At 40.3% G+C, this 21,210-nt stretch overlaps 2 protein-coding genes across 3 annotated transcripts; one reads left to right on the forward strand and one right to left on the reverse strand.

The window, feature by feature from the left end:
• The first annotated feature begins 5,191 nt into the window (after nt 1-5,191).
• neil3 (nei-like DNA glycosylase 3) lies at nt 5,192-11,480 on the forward strand. 2 transcript variants are annotated; one of them, XR_016486310.1, is made up of 10 exons: nt 5,192-5,641; nt 5,759-5,868; nt 6,015-6,149; nt 8,270-8,483; nt 8,753-8,827; nt 8,969-9,135; nt 9,536-9,705; nt 9,796-10,402; nt 10,763-10,943; nt 11,104-11,480. XR_016486310.1 is itself a non-coding variant. In XM_021561397.3 (10 exons), the coding sequence occupies exons 1-10, from the start codon at nt 5,534-5,536 to the stop codon at nt 11,284-11,286; spliced, it is 1,770 nt and encodes a 589-aa protein (XP_021417072.2). In that variant the 5' UTR covers nt 5,192-5,533; the 3' UTR covers nt 11,287-11,480. The 2 variants fall into 2 exon arrangements, 1 of the variants encoding a protein (XP_021417072.2); XM_021561397.3 differs by having other exon boundaries at nt 9,976-10,402.
• Nucleotides 11,481-11,517: 37 nt separating this feature from the next.
• On the reverse strand, nt 11,518-17,050 carry aga (aspartylglucosaminidase). The gene is made up of 9 exons (XM_021561398.3): nt 16,709-17,050; nt 15,900-16,053; nt 15,631-15,743; nt 15,301-15,413; nt 14,626-14,731; nt 14,457-14,532; nt 12,356-12,463; nt 11,875-12,008; nt 11,518-11,782 (listed from the first exon to the last, which is right to left on the reverse strand). The coding sequence occupies exons 1-9, from the start codon at nt 16,806-16,808 to the stop codon at nt 11,682-11,684; spliced, it is 1,005 nt and encodes a 334-aa protein (XP_021417073.2). The 5' UTR covers nt 16,809-17,050; the 3' UTR covers nt 11,518-11,681.
• Between the last annotated feature and the right edge of the window lie 4,160 nt (nt 17,051-21,210).

Consider the following 21,210-nt stretch of genomic DNA (forward strand, 5'->3'; position numbering starts at 1 on the left):
TATTTTCTACATTGTAGAATAATAGTGAAGACATCAAAACTATGGAATCATGTAGAAACCAAAAAAGTGTTAAACAAATCAAAATATATTTTATATTCTTCAAAGTAGCCACCTTTTGCCTTGATGACAGCTTTGCACACTCTTGGCATTCTCTTAACCAGCTTCACCTGGAATGCTTTTCCAACAGTCTTGAAGGACTTCCCACATGTGCTGAACACTTGTTGGCTGCTTATCCTTCACCCTGCCGTCCAACTCATCCAAAACCATCTCAATTGGGTTGAGTTATTGTGGAGGTCATCTTATGCAGCACTCCATCACTCTCCTTCTTGGTCAAATAGCCCTTACACATCCTGGAAATGTGTTGGGTCATTGTCCTGTTGAAAAACAAATGATAGTCCCATTAAGCGCAAGCCAGATGGGATGGCATATCAATGCAGAATGCTGTGGTAGCCATGCTGGTTAAGTGTGCCTTGAATTATAAATAAATCACTGACAGTGTCACCAGCAAAGCACCCCCACACCCTCACACCTCCTACTCCATGCTACACGGTGGGAATCATACATGCAGAGATCATCCATTCAACTACTCTGCGTCTCGCAAAGACATGGTGGTTGGAACCAAGTATCTCAAATTTGGATTCATCAGACTAAAGGACAGATTTCCACCTGTCTAATGTCCATTGCACGTGTTTCTTGGCCCAAGCAAGTCTCTTCTTCTTATTGATGTCCTTTAGTAGTGGTTTTTATTTTTTTTATTTTATTTCACCTTTATTTAACCAGGTAGGCAAGTTGAGAACAAGTTCTCATTTACAATTGCGACCTGGCCAAGATAAAGCAAAGCAGTTCGACACATACAACGACACAGAGTTACACATGGAGTAAAACAAACATACAGTCAAAAATACAGTATAAACAAGTCCATATACGATGTGAGCAAATGAGGTGAGATAAGGGAGGTAAAGGCAAAAAAAGGCCATGGTGGCAAAGTAAATACAATATAGCAAGTAAAACACTGGAATGGTAGATTTGCAATGGAAGAATGTGCAAAGTAGAAATAAAAATAATGGGGTGCAAAGGAGCAACATAAATAAATCATTTAAATACAGTAGGGAAAGAGGTAGTTGTTTGAGCTAAATTATAGGTGGGCTATGTACAGGTGCAGTAATCTGTGAGCTGCTCTGACAGTTGGTGCTTAAAGCTAGTGAGGGAGATGTGTTTCCAGTTTCAGAGATTTTTGTAGTTTGTTCCAGTCATTGGCAGCAGAGAACTGGAAGGAGAGGCGGCCAAAGAAAGAATTGGTTTTGGGGGTGACTAGAGAGATATACCTGCTGGAGCGTGTGCTACAGGTGGGAGATGCTATGGTGACCAGCGAGCTGAGATAAGGGGGGACTTTACCTAGTAGGGTCTTGCAGATGACATGGAGCCAGTGGGTTTGGCGACGAGTATGAAGCGAGGGCCAGCCAACGAGAGCGTACAGGTCGCAATGGTGGGTAGTATATGGGGCTTTGGTGACAAAACAGATTGCACTGTGATAGACTGCATCCAATTTGTTGAGTAGGGTATTGGAGGCTATTTTGTAAATGACATCGCCAAAGTCGAGGATTGGTAGGATGGTCAGTTTTACAAGGGTATGTTTGGCAGCAGGAGTGAAGGATGCTTTGTTGCGAAATAGGAAGCCAATTCTAGATTTAACTTTGGATTGGAGATGTTTGATATGGGTCTGGAAGGAGAGTTTACAGTCTAACCAGACACCTAAGTATTTGTAGCTGTCCACGTATTCTAAGTCAGAGCCGTCCAGAGTAGTGATGTTGGACAGGCGGGCAGGTGCAGGTAGCGATCGGATGAAGAGCATGCATTTAGTTTTACTTGTATTTAAGAGCAATTGGAGGCCACAGAAGGAGAGTTGTATGGCATTGAAGCTTGCCTGGAGGGTTGTTAACACAGTGTCCAGAGAAGGGCCAGAAGTATACAGAATGGTGTCGTCTGCGTAGAAATGGATCAGAGACTCACCAGCAGCAAGAGCGACCTCATTGATGTATACAGAGAAGAGAGTCGGTCCAAGAGCTGAACCCTGTGGCACCCCCATAGAGACTGCCAGAGGTCCGGACAGCAGACCCTCCGATTTGACACACTGAACTCTATCAGAGAAGTAGTTGGTGAACCAGGCGAGGCAATCATTTGAGAAACCAAGGCTGTCGAGTCTGCCGATGAGGATGTGGTGATTGACAGGGTCGAAAGCCTTGGCCAGATCAATGAATACGGCTGCACAGTAATGTTTCTTATCGATGGCAGTTAAGATATCGTTTAGGACCTTGGGCGTGGCTGAGGTGCACCCATGACCAGCTCTGAAACCAGATTGCATAGCAGAGAAGGTATGGTGAGATTCGAAATGGTCGGTAATCTGTTTGTTGACTTGGCATTCGAAGACCTTAGAAAGGCATGGTAGGATAGATATAGGTCTGTAGCAGTTTGGGTCAAGTGTGTGTCCCCCTTTGAAGAGGGGGGTGACCGCAGCTGCTTTCCAATCTTTGGGAATCTTAGACGACACGAAATAGAGGTTGAACAGGCTAGTAATAGGGGTGGCAAAAATTTCGGCAGATAATTTTAGAAAGAAAGGGTCCAGATTGTCTAGCCCGGCTGATTTGTAGGGGTCCAGATTTTGCAGCTCTTTCAGAACATCAGCTGAACGGATTTGGGAGAAGGAGAAACGGAGAAGGCTTGGGCGAGTAGAAAAATGCTTATTGAAATTCTCAATTATGGTGGATTTATCAGTGGTGACAGTGTTTGCTATCTTCATTGCAGTGGGTAGCTGGGAGGAGGTGTTCTTATTCTCCATGGACTTTACAGTGTCCCAGAACTTTTTTGAGTTAGTGTTGCAGGAAGCAAATTTCTGCTTGAAAAAGCTAGCCTTAGCTTTTCTAACTGCCTGTGTATAATGGTTTCTAGCTTCCCTGAACAGCTGCATATCACCGGGGCTGTTCGATGCTAATGCAGAACGCCATAGGATGTTTTTGTGTTGGTTAAGGGCAGTCAGGTCTGGGGAGAACCAAGGGCTATATCTGTTCCTGGTTCTAAATTTCTTGAATGGGGCATGTTTATTTAAGATGGTTAGGAAGGCATTTAAAAAAAATATCCAGGCATCCTCTACTGACGGGATGAGATCAATATCCTTCCAGGATACCCCAGCCAGGTCGATTAGAAAGGAAAGAAAGTTTATTTGCAGCAATTCGACCATGAAGGCCTAATTCATGCAGTCTCCTCTGATCAGTTGATGTTGAGATGTGTCTTTTACTTGAACTCTGTGATGCATTTATCTGGGCTGCAATTTGTGATGCTGGTAACTTTAAAGAACTTATCCTCTGCAGCATAGGTAACTCTGGGTCTTCCTTTATTGTGGCTGTCCTCATGAGAGCCAGTTTGGTCATAGCACTTGATGGTTTTTGTGACTGCACTTGAAGAAACTTTCATACTTCTTGAAATGTTCCGTATTGACTGACCTTCATGTCTTAAAGTAATGATTGACTGTCGTTTCTCTTTGCCTATTTGAGCTGTTCTTGCCATAATACGAACTCTGTATTTTACCAAATAGGGCTATATTCTGTATACCATCCATACCTTGTCCAAACACAACTGATTGGCTCAAATATATTAAGAAGGAAAGAAATTCCACCCATCTCTACAGATCGGTGTCCCACCCTCACAACGGTAGAGCTAAATTGCGCTAATGTGATTAGCATGACGTTGTAAATAACAAGAACATTTCCCAGGACAAAGACATATCTGATATTGGCAGAAAGGTTACATTGTTTTTAATCTAACTGCACTGTCCAATTTACAGTAGCTATTAGAGTGAAATAATATCATGCTATTGTTTGAGGAGAGTGCACAGTTATGAACTTGAAAAGTTATTAATAAACCAATTAGGCACATTTGGGCAGTCTTGATATAGAATTTTGAACAGAAATTCAATCTTTCTTTGAATCTGTCTACAACACTGCTACCATCTAGTGGCCAAAGTATACATTTTGCCTGGGCTGGAATAAAACATTATGGCCTTTCTCTTGCATTTCGAATATGATGGTACAAAAATAAGTTAAAAAAGGTTTGTTTTTTCTTTGTATTATCTTTTACCATATCGAATGTGTTATATTCTCCTACATTCATTTCACATTTTCCACAAACTTCAAACTGTTTCCTTTCAAATGGTATCAAAAATATGCATACTCTTGCGTCAGGTCCTGAGCTATTGGCAGTTAGATTTGGGTATGCCATTTTAGGCGAAAATTGAAAAAAAGATGAGGATCCTTATTAACTTTTAACAAGGCACACCTGTTAATTGAAATGCATTCCAGGTGACTACCTCATGAAGCTGGTTGAGAGATATATTCATGCTTTTTCTAGTTGCTTGTTCTGTTTATTGATTCAAGTGTTGTTTTGTATGTAAAATGTTCCTATTTGATTGTAAACATTTCTGAATAAAACAATTATAATTTCAAGCTAAGAATGAAGTAATTTGGTAGTTATTGAAAGACATACCTGTTTTTCTTTTACGGAATACTTGTATTCAAAGTAAAGTTTTCGCTGGCAAAGACATTACTCTCTACTACAAGCTACAGTGCATCTTGCTACATCAATGACTGGATGGATCCCATGCATCTCATAGGACATCCAGGAATGTACAATGTGCACATTTAAACAAATATTTTTATAACTAACCCAAGATTGATCAGAGCATGTCATTTCCAATGGTCTACAAAATACAGTCCACTCTGTTTGTTACAGAAACTATTTTTGGAAACACAAAACTGTATGGAGATCAAATTTGTTGATAGTTGGCCTTAATCATCTCGCTCCGTCTTCTCCCTCATCCGGTTACTGGGCTTCCTCTCATCACCATATTTGGTAGTGAGTGGAAACACCAACTGGATGCTTCGTACTTATACATCCGGTGACATATCTGGTTCATTGTGCCATCTGTGATTTAAATCTTCTTCTTCTTCTTCTATGGCATTATGGCGGGGTGAAAATTGAGTAACTTTAATGCACGTTTTAATCATGTGACCATGTTAAAATTCAATGTCAAAAAGCTGGACATTGTAGCATTTATTGCAATGGTATAAACTGCACCGCACAAATTGAAATCATTATGAGTGCAGCAGAATGCTTTTTGGGAGTCAGTGAGTTTACAGTTAGACATTGAAAGAAATCCTGTCAAAGAGTGTTTCTCCCTCACAGGCCCCTGAGCCTGTGTAAGAATGTGACTGAAGGAGTGGGGTGGGTTTTAATATGTCTATTTTTGTATTTTGTATGCTGGTTTTTATACAAATAATATTTTTTCTATCGTTTACCAACCGTACAGTAGGTGGCGGCATGCACCTCCAACCCTTGTTTTACGACCGCCTTCATACCATAGATGAAATCATATGGCGGGAATCCGGATGTTTTGGTTTTGTAAAAATTTAGTACGCACAGCTTCTTGTTGTATGTTTTTTAGCAAATAGTTTGCAACAATAACTTTAGATACCAAGATAAAATGGTTGAGGGTCCAGGATGCACATTGAATGGAGAAAAGATCCGCTCGAAGGTCCAAAGAGGACAGAAGGTGAAAGAATTCAGGGGAAGCTTGACGACAAACACACAAGTAAGTTACTATTGTTAGTTAGCTAACAGTAGCTAGTTACAGTAACGTTACCAGTTATATCTCTGCTGTTGTAGCTAGCTAACTTTAGGTGATTGTAACGAACGTTATTTTTTGCAGAGGAATGCCACCAATACGATCTCCTTCCAAATATTCATGGGCTGTCAATACACAGGAGTTGAGACCCTTGGAAAGGAACTCTTCATGTACTTTGGCCAAAGAGCTCTGAGGTAGCTAGCTGCTATTATGGGGGTGATGTCATTTTATTGTTAGGAATCAACTGATTCAATTCGGGTATTAAATGTCTAACATACCACCCATGTAAAATGCATTTCTGAACTGTTTACATTTGTCATTATCTCTCTTCTAATGGCAGAGTCCACTTTGGTATGGATGGCTCTATGCGAATCAACCCCACTGACATCAAAAGCAGAAAGGGATCACCCCCTGTGCTGGAGATCCACCTGACCAATGACACAGTCTCCTTCTTTGACTCTACTGTGGAAATCAGGTATGGGGGATAATTCACACTGGGCTGGAACAAAAGCCTGCACTTGCAGCAGGCATTAAGGTACTACCCTTCCACTCCTGGCATCAACCTATAGTTCCAATTCAGCCTTTGATTGTAATCATTCTAACATGAAATGGTGTTCTCTACACACACACACACACACACACGCGATTGCAGACGGGAGGGGAGGGGAGGGGAGGCAAGTCACTATTATTTGAGTTACAAGCAGGTCTCAAGTCAAAATATCAGTCTCAAATTGAGTCCCAAGTAGATCGGGTCAAATCCAAGTTGTGCATTCTAACAGCAAGTTGAGTCACAAGTTTTCATGTCAAGAAAAAAAAATCTATGCATCTGTCTATTTTTTGAGGCTACCAGAAAGAGTGTTGATTTATTTACAGGTCTAGGTGATCTAATGATGAGAGCACCATATCATGCAAAATATACAAGTAGATTGACCAAATATACATGGGCAATAGCCCAAAAGAAATAGCCTCTATATCAGGCTAAACCTCTCCTATCTTAATGTACACAGGTAGAGGGCAAGGCTGTACTGCCTCCCCTTGAGACACCAAATCGAATCTGTCTAACAGGAGCTGAAACAGGCCTACATAATATAAGCACTTGGCCCCCAGGACCAAACAATTTTTCAATTGATAATTACAACCAATAAACTTGTTTTACAATATGATTTCCACATCCCATTGTTACATTGGTACTTTTGTCTTAATCATACTTAATGATCTTTCAACACCATGGATCCATGGAACAATAATTTTCCAAAGCATTGAGCTCAGGCCACATAGCCTATTTCTATGCACACTGAGACACGTGCGCTCCGATTACGCACAACAAAAATGACAAAGACATAGGACACAGACACACGGAACTCTGACATAACTCTGGGAAATATGAACAAAGGAAACCATACATTGAATCAAATAAACAGAACTTCTACATCATGAGTCTTGCAAACTGTCATGTGCACGCACTATAAAGAGATGTTTAAAATGCATAGGGCATTTTAAACGTGTGAAAGCCAATATTTCAACGGGGGGGAAAGCACTCCACTGGCAGGAGTGTGGAGAGTGCAAGTGAAGAGCCTTGCCTATTGTGCGTCTTCTCAATAGTAATAATTAATGCTAACAATTCCAAATGCAAGCTTCATAAGTTGATTATCAATTTCAAGCGATTGTTACATACCAAAAGACCAGTAGGCCTGTGCTAGTAATTGTTGCCAATTCCTGGTGAACTTGCAAAGTAAACCATTAATATTTATTTTTTATACCCCTTTTTCTCCTCAATTTTGCGGTATCCAATTGGTAGTTCCTGTCCCATCGCTGCAACTCCCGTACGGACTCGGGAGAGGCGAAGGTCGAGAGCCATGTGTCCTCTGAAACACAGCCAAGCCGCACTACTTCTTGACACACTGCTCACTTAACCCGGAAGCCAGCCGCACCAATGTGTCGGAGGAAACACCATGCACCTTGCGACTGTGTCAGTGTGCATTGAGCCCGACCCGCCACAGGAGCCGCTACTGCGCGATGGGACAAGAACATCCCTGCCGGCCAAACCCTCCCCTAATCTGGACGACGCTGGGACAATTGTGCGCCACCCCATGAGTCTTCCAGTCGCGGCCGGCTGTGACAGAGCCTGGACTCGAACCAGGATCTCTAGTGGCACTGCGATGCAGTGCTTTAGACCACTGCGCCACTCAGGAGGCCAACAGTTAATATTCTTGATCAACACATTTTTGGGGGGCTGCATATTTATTATGGCAATCTTGTCACGACAATTTGACGTTTGCACTGTACCCGATCCTATAACTGTACAGCCAATCAGCAATCTGTTCACTAGCTTGCCGATCTGTGTCGATTGACAGTTTGCTGGTCCAGTGTGTGCGGTTTACTAGCCAATTTGTTGCAGTTTTTTTTTGAAGGGCAACGGTGTTGCAACTCTCTGGCTGCATGTAGACTCTGTGCCTCAACCTGGCCATATTAATTTCAAATTATCAACCTCAAGTCAAAGTCGAGTCCCGAGTCTTGAGGGTCCAAGTCAAGTTTCAAGTTATTTTATATCAAGTCGAGTCTCGAGTCAGACTTGAGTCCACATCTCTGTTGCAGACTGACGGAGGACTGTGAACAGAGAGTGAGAGCTATGGAGAGTCTGGATGTTTGCTCCTGTAAATTCAGCTTCTCCCACGCGGAGGAGACTATGAGGAGGCAGAGCTACAGGATGCTGTGTGACGTACTCCTAGACCAGGCCGTCCTACCAGGAGTGGGAAACATCATTAAGAACGAAGCCCTGTTTGACTCCGGTCTTCACCCTTCTGTTAAAGTGGGTAAAGCTGATACACCATCATTTTCGATACCTATACATAATGAGCAAGGTCCAGTCATGTTTTGGATTGCCTCTAGGCTATTTAGCATGCATTACAAACTACAGGGAATCCATTCAGTAAGTGACTTTGGATGAGTTTATTCAGCACTGTGGTGACTGAGTAGTGTATTGCATTGCTATAATTTGCTAAATGGTTAAGATTAGCTAAAATGCTAATTAGAATGGAACCAAGTCAATGGCATGGACACAATTTCCAAATCTTTCAGGTCAATCAACTCACAGATACCCAGCTCCACCATCTTGTGAAAATGACACGAGATTTCACCCTCCTATTTTACAAGGTAGACTACACTTAGCAATGTAATGAAAGCAATATCCTATGTGCTAAATGACCTCTTAATTGAATGAAGATGCTTTACAGTAGTGTAAAGACCGTGTATTCATCAGCCATGTCCCTTTTGTTTCACTTCTGTTTCCTTCAGTGCCGCAAGACAGGCTCCGCTCTCAACAAACACTACAAGGTCTACAAACGGCCTCAGTGTGGTCAGTGCAATGGGGCCGTCACCGTCTGTCGCCTCGGGGACAACGGAAGGATGACGTACTTCTGCAACCGCTGCCAGACTGGGGACCCAAGTGAGGTTAACGTGAGGTAAAGTCACAGGATCTGAATTAAACTTAGAAATGAGTTGGGATGAAAGCCTTGGACCCCGACACCTCTGAATTTTCCCCACATGTGCTGGCATACAATTTAACATTGGTTCTGATCATTGGCCACCTGCGGTGGGCGCAAACGTTGCTTGAATCAAGCTGCATGATAGCAGGTCAGCTGGAGAGAAATCCAAGATTCACAGGGGTAAACAGGTAAAAATGTTAGTTTTTTATTTGTAAAAATGAAGCTTGCATATATATTTTTTTTTAAGCCTATGCATCTTGTAGGTGAATTTTGCATATATAGTACAATCTGAATGTAAAAAGTACTGGTGGAACAGAATTCAATGTATTTGCGACTCACATTTAACTCGTCTTCCTTTATACTTCCTCTTATTTAGCAAGCTCCCAACCAGGAACACGTTAGTTGGCTGGGCTTACCAAGGCAGCATGGGGAGCAACGATCATGTGGCCAAGAGGGAGGAAGAGGAGTGGGCCTGTCAACTCTGCACTCTGATCAACCAGCCTATGAGCAAGGCCTGTGATGCCTGCCTGACCCCTAGGCCTGAGCGTGAGTATTCAACTACTCTTATATGGACGAATGTGGTTGTGTCAAACCAATTATAATCACATTTAAGTCTGGTTTTATGTGTGTGTGCAGGTTTCTTGACCCAGAATGAGCCTCCTCCTGGACTAATAAAGCATTCTCAATGTTGAATCTCAATTTAGTTACCCTACCCTTCAGGCCAAAAATCCAGCTCTAAACTAACAGAATAGAATGTGAATCTGATATTGTTGAATAAAAGAAACAGTTTTCCCACTGTCCTCGTCCCCTCCACAGTCCCCAAAGACAATGCCAGCCCCGAGAGTTCACCCTTCACCAGAGATCTGATCAAGTACCCCTGCAATGCCTTCTCCAAACCACAAGAGGGCCTGAAAGTCAACCGCAGGGCCGCATTCGGGAACACCACCCTGATGTTCACCGACCTCAGCCCAAAGGCGAGCCGCGTCAACTCTCCCCTTCCTCTATCCTCCACCAACAGTCAGTTAAATTCCACAGCAAGAGGTTTAAGTAAACACAATGTCTGCCAGGGAAAAAGAAGTAGTCCAAATTATGCCTCTGGTGGCTGGCAGGACAAAAGCGGGGAGCTCTCCAAAGGGGAATCAACAATGGTCTCCTACAGTCAGCCGCACAAGAAAATGAGAATTGATCACAGTCCCTTTTCTGTCAGTAACAAACCTCAAAACGGAACCCACCATAATTTGAGGTGAGTGAATGGTGGTGCTTTTGTATTCATAAGTAAAATATTATAACAAGGTAGTTTGACTTTTGTGTGGGTAACTGGGATGGAAAAGCCTCCTGCTCTCTGTACTTTACAGAATAGTTGATTAGTGACCATACTGTACGTGTTGCTCCGCTCAGTGAGCCCAGAATGTAGGTCAGTGTGCTGAATAAAATGTTCACAGAAACTGTTGTATGCCAGCTAATGCATGTGGAATGGTTTAAATTCAACGATGTTATCAAGTGTAGCGATAATTAAACATACTCAATTTAAATTAACAGCTGATCCTTTGACAGTGAATGTTATACCATTTATCTAACAAGAATACTTTTCTCCACCTGTCAGTCCCCCTCAAAACAATGCACCAAGTGGAAGTACACAGACCCAGTCCCCTCCCAGCAACCCTTGCTGTGTGTCCCATGGGCGGCCCAGTGTGCTCCGATTGGTCACCAAGCAGGGGGACAACAAAGGAAGACAGTTCTACACCTGCTCGCTCCCCAGGGAGACACAGTGCAAATTCTTTGAGGTAAGAATTATGGTGGAATTGGTCTACATGTCCATTAGCAAAAGTAGATATGTGTTTGTTCAAACATAAACAAGTACATCCTGATTTACAGACATGGAAGACAGACTGACCAGGAAAAACTGGTGCCTCAGAATGACTGTATTCTCTCTTATGTCCTTAGTGGGCTGATACACACTTTCCATTCTGTAACCATGCAAAACGCTGCCTGATGAGGACTGTACTCAAACTAGGACCAAACAACGGCCGCAACTTTTACGTATGCAGTTTTCCAAAGGGCAAGCAGTGTGATTTCTTCCAGTGGGCAGAAAATGGTCCAGGAATCTCCATCCTTCCTGGTTGCTGATGAGAGGAAAGGGGCAAGATACAAAGACAAGAACTGTTTTGAACATCACTGCTTTTTGTACTACTATTGATCCATTTTAGTGTAAAATGTTTTAATTAATCAATGTATCACTTAAGTTCTTAAGCTTCACCCTTGTTATAATATTAAAATCCATCACTGTCATTAAATAAATAATTGATCGCTTTCAATATAAACCATGGCTGTCATTTGAAATGTTATGAACTGCACAGCTTTTTGTATTATGAGTTTATTCATAAAATGTGAACTATTTCTGTATTTATGAAAACATTCAAACAGTTTAGATTAAAATCCATGGCTCATAAGACAAGTATTGATTGTCATAATTGATAGTGGCACAAGGGGTACACATTACCTCAAATTAACATTGAATAGTTTTAAAAACAGTCAACTGATTGTAAAAGTGGAGATTTGGTATTTGAGTTGTACACCACAAAAGGAAATTTAGAGAAGCCAGGAACTTTGTTGCATGCAGCACCTTAGAAGACAGAACAATGGGTCAGCATTACATTTATCATAGTATTTATTATGACCATTGTAACCATAACTGGGTTCATCTAGAGAACTCACCATAGTGGCCTGTTGTGTTGGCACAGATGACAGCCCCAAAGAACCCTGGGTAATGTATCTTGATCCTGGAGATGGATGTCTTACAAGCAGTGGATGGATCTGTTCCTGTCTTCATTAGCTCAACAGCCAGGTAACTGCATTTGTAAACAAATTAAACACATTTCATTAGTATCTGGTTTTGGCATCTAGCACGTTTAGCGATGATAAGCCGTTTGCTAATCCTTAAAATATTGAATGTCAGCTGTGACTAAAAAGTACACCCAAATGTAGACAAAGCAGAAATGTGAGTCTTATCTGGGGTGTAATTCAGTGATGTAAAACGTTCTGAGCATTGCAGATAGAAATATAATGAATAGAGTTGACATGACACGAGCTGACACTTCTATGACGATCATATTTTGTCTACGCCATATGTTTCTATCTGAACGTTCTTTAACGTTACATCCTTCCGAACATCTCTGCTAGAAGCCTGGATGGATACCTAGGTAGGAAGCGCATCATGACATCTCCATCTCCCGTTGCTGCCGCACCCCCTGCGGTGCTGTCGGCATAGGACCCTGCTCCAGCGATGGGAGAGTCCCCTACACGCCTACAGGACAAATCAAGGAGATGTACAGGTATACTCATCGTCAATATTCATTATATACAGTACCAGTTAAGTTTGGACACACCTACTCATTCAAGGGTTTTCTACATTGTGGACTGCCAAGAGTGTGCAAAGCTGTCATCAAGACAAAGGGTGGCTACTTTGAAGAATCTCAAATAGAAAATATTTAGATTTGACACTTTTTTGGTTACTACATGATTCCATATGTGTTATTTCATAGTTTTGATGTCTTCACTATTATTCTACAATGTAGAAAATAGTAAAAATAAAGAAAAATCCTTGAATGAGTTGTGTCCAACCTTTTTTTTTTTCTCTTAAATTTTTTTTATTATCCACCTAGCTGAGAGGCTGCTTTTTTTTGTGTGTGTGTGTGTCCAAACTTTTGACTAGTACTGTACCAGTGCCTTTGGAAAGTATTCAGACCCCTTGACTTTTTCCACATTTGTTATGTTACAGCCTTATTCTAAAATTGATTAAAAATATATAATCCTCAGCAATTTACACACAATACCCCATAATGACAAAGCGAAAACAGGTTAGACATTTTTGCAAATGTATTAAAAATAAATATCAAATACCTTATTTACATAAGTATTCAGACCCTTTGCTATGAGTCTTGAAGTTGAGCTCCGGTGCATCCTGTTTCCATTGATCATCCTTGAGATGTTTCTACAACTTGATTGGAGTCCACCTGTGGTAAATGTCTATATAAGGTCCAACAGTTGACAGTGCATGTCAGAGCAAAAACCAAACCATGTGGTCGAAGGAATTGTCCATAGCGCTCCGAGACAGGATTGTGTCGAGGCACAGGTCTGGGAAAGGGTGCGAAAACATTTCTGCAGCATTGAAGGTCCCCAAGAACACAGTGGCCTCCATGATTCTTAAATGGAAGAAGTTTGGAAGAACCAAGACTCTTCCTAGAGCTGGCCACCTGGTCAAACTGAGCAATCGGGGGAGAAGGGCGTTGGTCATGGAGGTGACCTAGAATGTGGTGGTCACTCTGACAGAGCTCTAGAGTTCTTCTGTGGAGATGGGAGAACCTTTCAGAAGAACAATCATCTCTGCAGCACTCCACCAATCAGGCCTTTATGGTAGTGGCCAGACGGAGGCCACTTTTCAGTAAAAGGCACATGACAAGCTGCTTGGAGTTTGCCTAAAGGCACCTAAAGACTCTCAGACCATGAGAAACAAGATTCTCTGGTCTGATGAAACCAAGAATGAACTATTTGGTCTAAATTCCAAGTGTCACGTCTGGAGGAAACCTGGCACCATCCCTACGGTGAAGCATGGTGGTGGCAGCAGCAACATTCTGTGGGCATGTTTTTCAGTCTGGGAGACTAGTTAGGATTGAGACAAAGATGAACGGAGCAAAGTACAGAGCGATCCTTGATGAAAACCTGCTCCAGAGCGCTCAGGACCTCAGACTGGGTTGAAGGTTCACCTTCCAACAGGACAACGACCCTAAGCACACAGCCAAGACAACGCAGGAGTGGCTTCGGGACAAGTATCTGAATGTCCTTGAGTGGCCCAGCCAGAGCCCGGACATGAACCCGATTTGAACATCTCTGGAGAGACCTGAAAATAGCTGTGCATCAACACTCTCCATCCAACCTGACAGAGCTTGAGAGTATCTGCAGAGAAGAATGGGAGAAACTCCCCAAATACAGGTGTGCCAAGCTTGTAGCATCATACCCAAGAAGACTCAAGACTGTAATCGCTGCCAAAAGTGCTTCAACAAAGTATAGCTTAAAGGGTCTGAATACTTATGTAAATGTTATATTTAAGTTGTTTAATTTTTAATAAATTAGCAAACATTTCTAAAAACCTGTTTTTGCTTTGTAACTATGGGGTATTGTGAGTAGATGAAGGAAAAAAACAATTTAATCAATTTTACAATAAGGCTGTAAACGTTACAAAAGTCAAGGGGTCTGAATACTTTCTGAAGGCACTTTAATTTTAAACAAGACATGCATACCCCGGGACCTTATGGTTCGCTCCATTGGTTGATGTTCCTGCTGCAACTTGGCCATCTTTACCAATCACAATCATCCCTAATGTCAGGAAAAGGTACACAATATTAAATGTACAATTCAAAGTTGACTATCGACCTCTACAAAACAATTAATTAATTTAATGAACTATACCAATAGTGTCATGTGCATGTATATCAATCTGTCGTTTTCTCTTTTGCCTCAGTGTGGCTCCAGGTTTGTATGGTCCACAGTATTGTGAAGGATCTGGGGAAACGTTCTGTTGATATTAAAGGGGAAAGATTAGTCAACATCAATTTGGGTTAAGACTGTTCTATCACAGCAGCCATAGACAAATAACACATTAGGTTGTTTGTGAATATATCCAGTTCTGTAAAGGATTTTTTTTTATTACATTTTTTTTTGTCATTTAGCAGATGCTCTTATCCAGAGCGACTTGCAGTAAAGCAAAGAGAAGGCTTCCAATTTAATGAAGATATTTTCTACTTCAACCAGCACACTACCTAAGCACCTTAATCTTTTGGCTATGGTTACCCAGCTCAATAGTAATTTAAGCAGCCGGTAGCCCAATATGCATAAGCATTGTATTGTCTACAGGGCTTTGGTTGTGCCAATGGTAACAGCATGTTGGGATAAACAATAGTCTCTTTCATACGTCCCCTAATGCATTATTCATAACATGGATGTCCATTTAATTCATTACTTTTTCAAACATGGTGATATCCTTACATTTTTTCAGTACAGTATAAATCAATATGATTATGGAAGCCTGCATGCATCTTCCATACAAGATAATGACAGACCAAAGCTATATTAGAAAACACACACCTTGCGATAATTGGGTTGGCAGTTGTCCTTCAACCACTGTGTGAAAATGCTGATAGATTTGTTGGTTGTAAGGTCTTCTGCAGTGAAGCCCATGTTCTCAGCAAAGACTGATGCTGTGTTGAACATGGTAGTGGGGTTAAAAATAACAATATAGGGTCAAAAGCAGCAAACAGCAATACAATGTACTACTAACTGTATATGATGGAATGGTTAGCTGTAGGAGGCTACTGTATGTTAAAAGATATGTGATGAGTTACATGCAAAAGGAGTCATGTTTTTGCTGCGTTTTTCCCCTTAGCAAATAAAAGCCTATTTTGAATCCTGCAATACCTGACTCGCCCACCAGTAGTGTGTGGTCGGTGCGTTCCATCACGGCTCTGGCCACCCCAATTGCATTCTTGATTCTGCGTAGGTCTCCTACAGCGCCCACCTCCATTGTATTACTGCATCCACACAAAACCAGGAAACCTTTAATGAAGAACATTAATAATATTTCCAAAACATAACTTAATTAAACATTGTATTGACTGAAATGGGATCAATTGGTTTTAGACACCCCTAAGCCCTACTCTAATGACTAGTTAGTGGGTATGACTTGCCCGTTCATGATCATGGCATCCAGGGTGGTCTCTCCTCTCTCATCTGGGCTCCCTCCAAACCCCACACTGCCATCACACTGGTCAGCCTCGCAGCGGGCACAGCCCTTCTCCACGGCATCCAGCACAGAGCCCCCAGCCTGCAGAGCAGTCCACGCTTTAAGAGAGAGAGTCACAGACAGACAGATGAGTGTTTGACTTTGCAATATTCTTACTGTCTTGCTACATTCTAGGAATAAGTCTACACGTGAAAATATGCTTTATAAAAAATAAATGGATGTGCCTCCCGATTCACCAATTCAACATGAATGGGTCCCAAGAGCATCATTTGTACATAAAATAATATGTTGGTTCCCACGCAACACACAAAATATGTAGCAGAGGTAGAACCTAGAAGCACACAATATTTAACTTTTTCACAGTATTTAGACATGATTTTGGTCACATATTATCAGAGTGCCAGACGGTACAGTCCCAATCCTGCCAGATAACATGACCATCTCAAGGGATTGCCCATAAAAAGGAATAGGCCTAGGCTGCCAAAGAACCATTTGGTCAATGATCCCCCCCCAGTTGCCAAGGATTAGTATGCCAACTGGTGATATTTCGACAGCTTGGATTGTCCACATCAACTCAGAAAATAAAATCGAAATATTTTAGAGGGCCACATTCATCTCTTGGGCTGGCAGGACAGATCTAACTAGCTAACTTCATGAATGTCTTTCTTACAATGTATCATTTGATAAAGTTGTATCAAAATTGATAACTTATTTGCAACAATAAGAACAAAATGATAGAATGTAGTTAGTTACCTGCCGCTGTAGCATGCTCGAATTGCCATGTGTTTATAACAAGAGGCAATGTTGCGTGACCAAATGGCAACAAAAACATCAATATAAAACACAGATGCATTTTGACAAAAGTTTTGCAAAATAAATAACGTTAGCTTTCAGTTTCAACTGCAATTTTTTTCCAGAACATGTTAATTGCAAGTGATTTTTTTAACGGTCCACAGTATTTCGAAAATATACGAGGCGTTTTGAAATTAGTTGGTTAAAAATAAACCTAGCTTTCATGAAGAATTTCATTAAGAATGAACGTTCATTTTTCGACTTCCTTGTTTTGGCACATGACTAGTGGGCAGGCTTTTCATTAAAGGGCCAGTGTATCTTTTCAGTGCAATGCATATGTTGAAATACAGCTTCATGCTCTGCATTGCTTTTCTGCAATTGCATGGAACTTGATAAAGTGAACAATAAAAAATACCATGTTTGCTGCGCTCATTATGCCAACGCTTATCTAAATTCAGATCACACATGTTAACTCATTCACAACTGTAGCCTAGCAATAAATCTGTGAAATAGAAATGGACTGACTCCATCCATTTAAAATAGGTTCACGATTAATGTTAGTTGCGGGAGATATTGGATTCAACGTTTTGCTAGAACTGAAAACAGTGGATTTAATTTGATCTTCTCATCTCAAACAAAAGAAGACAAAGGCACAGGCTACACAGGGAAAGTAACAAAACAATCAAGTCTAACCTTGAGAAGTGAACCTTAGTAGTGTGTCATCCTTTACATTATTCATTTGGAAAATACAATTTTCACTGATATTTTATTCATTGGTTAGTCCTTAAACATGGCATGACATACCGTGATTGTTACAAGGTGTCTGTTGGGGAACAATGAAGAGAGAATATATGGAGTATAACTTGTTCTGTGTTATTGATCAAAATGAAAGAGCAGAGGCTAAAAGGATTGCCCTTATAGGATATAACTTCGTCAATCACACATGCCCTTTGTGATACAATTTTCACGATGTCCTCCACAGCTTTTCAATAAACAATGTCCCTATAGTTGTGTGGAATAAGCATCACAGCTCAATCCTATGAATAAATGTTGCATGTCAGCATAAAAGACAGTGAGAAAGGACACCACGTGCACATACTGTATGAGTCTATAGTCTCATAAGAAGACATAAAATATCATGCATGCTTATAGCATGTGAAATCATTTGGGCTGTCGGTCAATTCAAATGGGTGATTTTTTATTTATTTTCCCTATTCGTTGATTACTAATACCAATGAATCCGATACAAGGAGTTAGTGATCCTGACCTTTGTTGTGTGCTGTAGCCCGAGTAAGCAATAATTAGCCCTCTTGTCAGTCAAGTGTTGACTTCTTATGTGACATACATTTTACTTGTGGGGTTTGAAGGGAGCTAATGATCTAATCGTTATTGAATGGTCATGTTAAAGGCATTGGTTAAACATTTATGATTCAACTGATTCATCTTTTTTTTTATCAGTTGTTGACTGAACCATTAGTTGATTGGCCTGAATAATCCATTAATAGCGTATAGCTGTATGCACACTATAGCAGTTTATGGTTGAGACACTGAACTTGTCAAACTTGTCAAATTGAATTGCAAGGCCTAATAATGATGTGTTTTATTGCTCTGCCTTTACAGTGTTGGCTAATACAAAAAAAAGTTGTGCAAATCACCAACTCATGAATTTGATATGGACCCTAAAAGCCACAAGTTATCGAGGTGGTGGTAGTGGTGTACCACTGTTTTTCATGTAACTTTTTTTTTTACAACTTCACATGTAAATACCTTTGCAGCATTCACTTTGTAAAGGACCATGGGATCACAATTGAGGTGAGATAACAGGCGATAATAGCGCAAAAGAAAAATCATGATAGGGTTCAGCTCATGTCATGAAAAACTTGAGAGCGAGATCATTAACTACACTTTTTTTCTTGAAAGGAACTTTGCAAATAGTTAATGTTTCTATTTAAAACATGTTAAATCCTCCCAATTTGTCTCATGACCATAGGGACTAAGAAGAGTTCCATGATTAGCCACTCTTCAGATGATTAAATATAGCTCGGAATAAACTTTTTTTATTTTTTATTTTTTAACTCTAAGCAACACCAAAGTCAGTTGGTTCCATTTGGAGCAAAATCATTGAATGTGAAACAGATGGTAGAGAGATTTGTCAAGAGACCTGGCTTTGCAACACATGCGCAGTGAAGAGATTCATGGGTAGCGATTTTAAAGGTCCGATAAAAGACCAGCAGTGTTTCAAAGCAAGCAAATGGAGTAAGACGCCAGCTAGGTAAACAGCGATAGCAGCTGCCCGACCAGAAGAAGAAAAAAACGTTCTTTTAAACGGCTGGCATTGGAATAAGCGTGGAGCACAACAGATCTGCCTTCAATGGAATTAAAATGCAAATAAACAAAGCATTGATTATTGAAGTATTCCCACAAGAAATGATATTGCTATTTGGTGAAGGTGACGTGACGATAATAAGGATGGTAGGCACTTTTCCACATTTTTATCTGTCAAACAATGCCAATAAAATCCTAATTGCGGGGGTAATTACAAAAATGATTTATTCAGAGTTCAGTGGCCAACTTGGCAGTCTCTTTGTTGTATTTCTTTGCCGATTTGGATGAAGTACAGATAATAATTTCTTGTATTTCTGCAACTTACAAATGAAAAGTATTTTCTTTACACGTTTCATTGAAAACTAAAATTTTATCTTTATCTTTTATTTCAAAAAAGTTAGATGATTTTAAATCAATCCAGACTTAGATCTGTATAAACATTAAGTATATCTGTTTGTATCTTTGTCAACAATGTGTATTTGTCACATTACCTAGCTTGAAAGTTAATATTTAAAATAAGTCAAATGTCCATTGCTTTATTACCAAAAGTTGGCCAATTTCTAACGATCATTAAAAAAGTGAAGCACTTGTGAAGAGCAAACCAATAGCTTATTTATTCATTTTTATATCAATCTAGTTCGGTAATGCAATAGCCTCAGTGAAAAAAAAATGCACTAAAAACCTGATAGGTAAAATTAAATATGTATATTTAAAAAATGTATTCTAAAATGGCTCAACTGGAGCACCAAGATAATGCTAGCTACACTCACACTTTGTCCGACACTTTTTATTAAAGAAATCCAAGAGAAACATTTTTTATTATGAGTTGAATATCAAATTGTATTTTATTTGTAATATCAAAGAGTCATTATAAACTTTAATTTGGCACTGTTTTTGAAACAAACATTCACTGAAATATAAGCATACAAAATGCACCCAAAGACAAAACATTTCACTTGAAATGTTCCTTTAGGAAACTACAATAACATCAGTGGATTAGGTGCATTTCTGCTCAGCCAAGCACCCTTTTCAAGAAGCTTAGGAACCTTATGTATGGATATTTCCTTGTGCTTTTCATTGCGATTTGAATGCGTTAAATCCTTCCAATAGCCTTGCATTCGAGGCTACTCAAGCAGATCTCAATGTTTGCTTTTGGTTGAAGCGTTTAAGAACTGAGACGGATTCAAAGGTTTGTTTCTGGACACAGGCTAGGACAGGCAACGCTTTGTCACATTTCAAACAAAATGTTTAACAGGGGAGGGACGGGTCCATCAATATTTATTATGCAAGGCAAATCAACATTTCTCTTAGTCTTATGGTGTTTTTTAATCAGCCAAAATCTTTAAAAATATGTAAACGATATATACCTTTAAAAGTAATTTCACATCATGCATTAACGAATGGAATGTAAAGCAGATTACTCAAAAGGGGCATGAGCAAAACTGTTCAAAGCACTTAATTATCATTCTATTGTGGGCTTATGTATGTACCCCAAACTTATAACGCTCACAATATCCATAGAGATTCAACATTTGCAATGACCTCTTTTTCAGCTCTGTCAGCAGTTGTGTACAATCTAGTAATACATTCAGAGACTGGCTTAGAGGCAAGATATATATATATAACTTAAGGCTGTTAATGCTGTGTGTAATGTATTTTGTTGTGTACTCTCCAGTTACATTGACTGACTCTTGGAATGGCCTAGTGTGTTGTTTCTCAGAGGTTGCTGCTGTCACAACTGGGGAATGTGAACTGCTTAACATTGCAATTGATACAAGGCAGATGCCAAGGTGGACTAGAATGGCTCCTTGGAATCTGCAAGTGGAAGGACCAACATTTTGTGAAGTGAAAGGTAAATTCAGACTGTGCTGTCTTTTTCTTCTTCTGACTAGAACGTTAAGGTACTCAGTGCCAATATCAATCATGCATCAGTAGCTGATTGACCAATAATTATTAAAGATTCAGAATGTATGCTATGAGAACAAGATGTGAAGTATGTTATTTTGGCTCAGACTAGAGTGTACAGTACATCCAACACAATGTAATGACCTATAGATCCAGTGGATGGGGCTGAAGTGGAACCTCTCCATCATATTACCCTACATGATGAACAATGATTGTAAAAATCCTTTGAATCA

Source organism: Oncorhynchus mykiss, chromosome 14, assembly GCF_057628025.1.
Source record: "Oncorhynchus mykiss isolate SJ-2025 chromosome 14, ASM5762802v1, whole genome shotgun sequence".
NCBI classification, from domain to species: Eukaryota; Metazoa; Chordata; class Actinopteri; order Salmoniformes; family Salmonidae; genus Oncorhynchus; species Oncorhynchus mykiss.